The sequence below is a fragment of the Diachasma alloeum genome, unplaced genomic scaffold, assembly GCF_001412515.2.
Source record: "Diachasma alloeum isolate Michigan unplaced genomic scaffold, Dall2.0 Dall_scaffold_00270, whole genome shotgun sequence".
Classification (NCBI taxonomy): domain Eukaryota; kingdom Metazoa; phylum Arthropoda; class Insecta; order Hymenoptera; family Braconidae; genus Diachasma; species Diachasma alloeum.
Genome location: NW_021680409.1, coordinates 67579 through 72364, shown reverse-complemented (window position 1 = coordinate 72364; position 4786 = coordinate 67579). Strand labels below are relative to the sequence as shown.

The 4786-nt window shown below is 43.9% G+C and overlaps 1 protein-coding gene across 1 annotated transcript; it reads left to right on the top strand.

Annotated features, from left to right (window-relative positions):
- The first annotated feature begins 534 nt into the window (after positions 1-534).
- LOC107037763 lies at positions 535-2572 on the top strand. Its single transcript, XM_015256498.1, has 3 exons — positions 535-690; positions 849-1235; positions 1805-2572. Exons 1-3 carry the CDS (start codon positions 535-537, stop codon positions 2570-2572), a joined length of 1311 nt encoding a protein of 436 aa, XP_015111984.1.
- The last annotated feature ends 2214 nt before the right edge of the window (positions 2573-4786 follow it).

Genomic DNA, 4786 nt, shown 5'->3' with positions numbered 1-4786 from the left:
GAAACGGAGCATCAACTGGAGGAGATCATCAAGCTAATCAACCTCTGCATGGCGGGCGGCATGCCCCTGCAGAAATGGTGCAGCAATGTGCCACACATTTTGAAGCGACTCGGGTTCTCATCGGGATCAGCTCCAACCATCGAATTTGAGGAATCAACGGTGAAAGTGCTGGGGCTCTGCTGGCAGCCTCAGGCAGACACCTTTCACTACAAGGTGTCTGTCTGAGGTAAGGTGAGGAGCTTTAACCGGGACACCATCACCAAGTGCGTGATCCTGTTCAAGATTGCGCCAATTTACGACCCATTGGGACTCATCGCGCCGGTGATCGTCACGGCAAAGATACTCATCCAAGAGTTGTGGCTGCTCAAACTCAACTGGGACGATCAACTTCCAATGGCTTTAATAAAACGCTGGCAACTCTTCAGGCAGGAACTTAAGCAGCTGAGCAGTCTATCAATACCGAGATGGCTCAATTTATCGCCCAACACGACGGAAGTTTAACTACACGGTTTCGCGGACGCATCTAATCTGGCGATGGGCACATTGGTCTATCTTCGAGCATCATCAGCCACATCAGGAACGACTGTCACCCTGGTCTGTGCCAAGACCAAGGTGGCACCGCTCAAGAAAATGACCATACCACGGCTGGAGCTAACAGCAGCTCTCCTGGCAACGGATCTTGTGGCCTACGTACAACGAACGCTGGAGTTGGAAAACATACAAGTCCATCTCTAGAGCGACTCATCAGTGGCCATCAGCTGGATTAACGGAGATCCATCCCGTTGGAAGGACTTCGTGCAGAACAGGGTTCATAAGATAAGAGATACTCTGCCTTCTGCCACTTCGAGACATATCAATGGCAAGGAGAATCCGGTGGACTGCGCATCAAGAAGTCTATAACCGAAGCAACTGGCGGAGCATCATCTGTGGTGGACAGGACCCTTATGGCTGGTCCTGCCACCAGATCAATGGCTAGCCTCATCAATGGATCTATCATCGACAGCGGAGATATCATCAGAAGCGGCTCGAGAAGCGAGACCGCCAATCAGGAGCTCGCATCCAGTGCAAATCGCCGAGGCGGATGCACTGCTCATCAGATATTCATCGTTGACGAAGCTATTGCGGATCACAGCCTGGATCCATCGAGCCGCAAGATGCTTCCAACGACAGCCGCCACCGGAATCTCCCCAATTAGGACCACAAGAGCTCGAAGAGGCAAGACTGTACTGGGTGAGGTACACTCAACAGCTCTATTTCGAGGCGGAAATCAACACTCTACGGACAGGCAACTCACTGGCAGCAAATCATTGAATGGCAACGTTGACGCCATATCTGGAGGACGGCGTCATGCGCTTGGGCGGACGCCTACGACAATCAACGTTGGATCCGGAGGAGAAAAATCCAATTATTCTCCCACTCATTGGCCACTCATCGCTATCAACGCTCATTATCGCAGATGCTCATCAACGGAGTTTCTATAGCGGTACTCAACTAACATTGGCCCACATCCGACAGAGGTACTGGCTCATCGGTGGGCGAGTTCCAGTACGCTCGCACATCATAAAGTGCGTTATCTGTGCATTGAGGACTCAACAGCTGATGGGATAGCTGCCAATGCGATGAGTGACACCATCAAGAGTTTTCCTCCACTCAGGAGTGGACTTTGCTAGCCCAATCAACGTCCTGAGATGGAGAGGATCAGGGGCAAGCAAAACAATGGACATCTGTCTGTTTGTCTGCTTCGCCACATCAGCAACTCATCTGGAAATGGTAACGGATCTGATAGCGGAGGGCTTCATCGCAGCTTACAAACGTTTCATTTCAAGACAGGTTATCTGTGCGACCCCTGACCAGTGACAGGGGATACAACTTTATCGGGGCAGAGAGAGAACTTAAGAATCTCTTCGACCAGCCATCCAGCGAATCGGCTGTCATCAGGGATCGGCTAGTATCAGATGGGACACAGTGGATATTCAACCCCCCTCACGCGCCACGTATGGGAGGCAAGTGGGAGGCCGCTGTGAAGTCAACGAAACATCATCTCAGGAGGATCATCGGGACCTCGACCTTGACGTACGAAGAATTTACGACTCTTCTGACTCAGGTCGAGGCCATACTCAACTCTCGGCCACTCTGCCCACCCACCAACGACCCGCAAGACACATCAGCCCTGACACCAGGGCACTTTATCATTGAGGAACCGCTCACGACGGTTCCTGAACCATCACTCCAGCAAATCACCGCGGACAGACTCAACAGGTGGGAAATTATCACCCAGAGGATCCAAAACTCCTGGGAGAATTGGGCACGAAAGTGCATTCATCGATATCAACAAATCTACCGGTGGAGACAGCCCACGAACGAAATTAACATTGGTTCGTTGGTCCTCATCACGGACGAACGGGAACCGCCAGCTAAATGGCCCCTTGCCCAAGTCATCGAAATTTATCCGCGACAGGAAAACCTGACAAGAGTTGTCACACTGAGGAAAGGGCATCAGGAAATTCAACGGGCAATTCATAGACTAGTTCCGTTGCCCATCAACGCAGACCTACTGGAGGACCAACAGTGAGGACCATCAACTACACTTCGTCACCAGGAGGTGACGCAGGGCGGGCGGGATGTTCAAAATATGGCCTGTATTTTGGGCCAACTCATTTCCTCGTCCCTTACGGAAATTTCCGACCATCGACGAGGACGCACGTAGTCGTGAGCGTGTTCCGCGGTGGTCAGTACACCATCGACTCTCATCAGGACCGAATCACTGAAACTTATCCGGGCGCACATCGGCACATTTATCGGGAAATTGATCGGTAAAGCTATCGAACATCATCGTAAATTATCCGGTCAATTATCTAAATATTCCGTGTTTGTACAGTCCACTTCAGAAAATCGACTATTTATTCGAAATCCATTGAGTGTATTTTTCAGTGCACTAAGTTTGTAAATACAGTGAAAATCAACGAAATTCATCTTGATTTATTCTCCGGCAATTCATTCCACTTCACTTTCCCTCCCGATCTCCCTATCATCAAAATCACACAAGATTTTTAACAGACTGATAGAAAGAATTCGGAACCTAAAAAATTCAAAGCCAGAAAACTACAACTTGAAAAAAAAACTAAAAAAAAATGAAAAACTAGAAACTAAGAAATTGAAAATTAGAAATCCTCCATGAAACAGTTATTCTCGAATAGTTGAAAAAGAGTAAAAAAAACTCAAAATAAAATTGACAGAATTTTACAGAAAGTGAACTATTTTTTGCAGTAGAAGAAATAGCAAAAAATGACGACTAAAAATTGAAATTTGAAGGATTTCATGCCACTCCGTTTATAGCAACTGATTTTTTTTTACCACAGAATAAATAACAAAAAAAAGTCTAGGGGGACACCAAAATTTACGTGATGCCACGTGTCCTCCCGACTTTTTTGCTATTTCTTCTATTGCAAAAAAAAAATTTCAGTTTCTGGAAAATTCTGTAAATTTTAATTTTGAGGTTTCATTTTCCGCTCTTCATTTTCTTTTTTCTCAACGATTCGAGAATGACTTTATCAGGGGGGATTTCTAATTTTTAATTTTGTATTTATTGATTTTTCATTTTTTTTTTCAAGTTTTAGTTTTCTAGCTTTCAATTTTTCAATTTTTATCAGTCAATCCACAATTTTTTTCGGAATCTTAAATAATGAATTGAAATGTTTCATATTTGGCTTGTAATTTGTTCTCATTTCCAATGAACTAGCAATCCGCTGCTTTCTCATTTTTTTTCTTGTTTCTGCGATTTAATTTGAACATCTTCAAGTCTTGTAATTCTCGTAATAAATTCACGTTACGGTGCATGGAAAATGAAGCGTGGGTGTTGTCCCACGGATAAGACGAATTCGCGATGCAACACTGCATGGTGCACGGAAAGAGACAAAGCACACCGGTAGAGGGTGAGTTCGGAAGGGGTGTGAGAAACCGCGCATCTAAATCATGTTAAGCCATGCTTACGCAGCTGCGAATTATGTTATTACTTAGACCGTCGAGGCAAACATTCGGCATCCCTTACCATCTCGCTTCCCTTGGGGATTGCTAATTAATCACGTTGTGTTAGTCTGTATACTTGGTACTCTGACTTGTCGCTCGTAAACTTGTCACTAATAATATTGAAAGTCGTTAATTTATGGATTTCCTTAGCGAGTTCAACTAGATTTTGTGAAAGTTTTCACAAATTTGATCCTTTTTGTTCATGTGAAAACAATAATTTATCAATCCAGTGGAATGACCCATTTAGATAGAATAAAACGTATTATGAAATTGGAATTTATCAATTTCTTTATTTGACAAATAACCTGGAGAAGGAGGAGAAATTTCTTTATTTTACTGTCAAAAATTTTTGTCTGAATTTTCCGTGCCGAATTCCAACAATTTTTATCGTGTTCCAATTCCATTGAAGTTTCAGGAAATCTTGTCATTGAAAATTCAGAATTTCGTGGAAAAATCAAACAAAACTGTGAATTTCCGTTCCAGTTTTTCCCTGAAGATAAATAGAAAACCAGAAAATTCTGGTAAATACATTCTTGAATTTTTAGGACAGTGACACTGAATGCGATTTAGAGGGAAAAAATCATGAAATTTCAGTTTTCACTGAAAATTCAATACAATTTAACACTGAATATTCATATTCAGATTAGATTTGAAATTCAAATAAATTCAGGAATTCTCGGCTTTGTACTCCTTAAAATTCTGGAATTTTACTGAATTTTCAGTAAAACCTGAAATTTCATTATTCCCCCCCCCCCCCCCC

Coding starts and splice junctions, on each gene's coding strand:
- LOC107037763 (XM_015256498.1), top strand. CDS start 535: ATGGGCACATTGGTCTATCTTCGAGCATCATCAGCCACATCAGGAACG. Junction 691..848: donor CAACGGATCTTGTGGCCTAC/GTACAACGAACG, acceptor TGCCACTTCGAG/ACATATCAATGGCAAGGAGA. Junction 1,236..1,804: donor GCAAGACTGTACTGGGTGAG/GTACACTCAACA, acceptor GCTTCATCGCAG/CTTACAAACGTTTCATTTCA.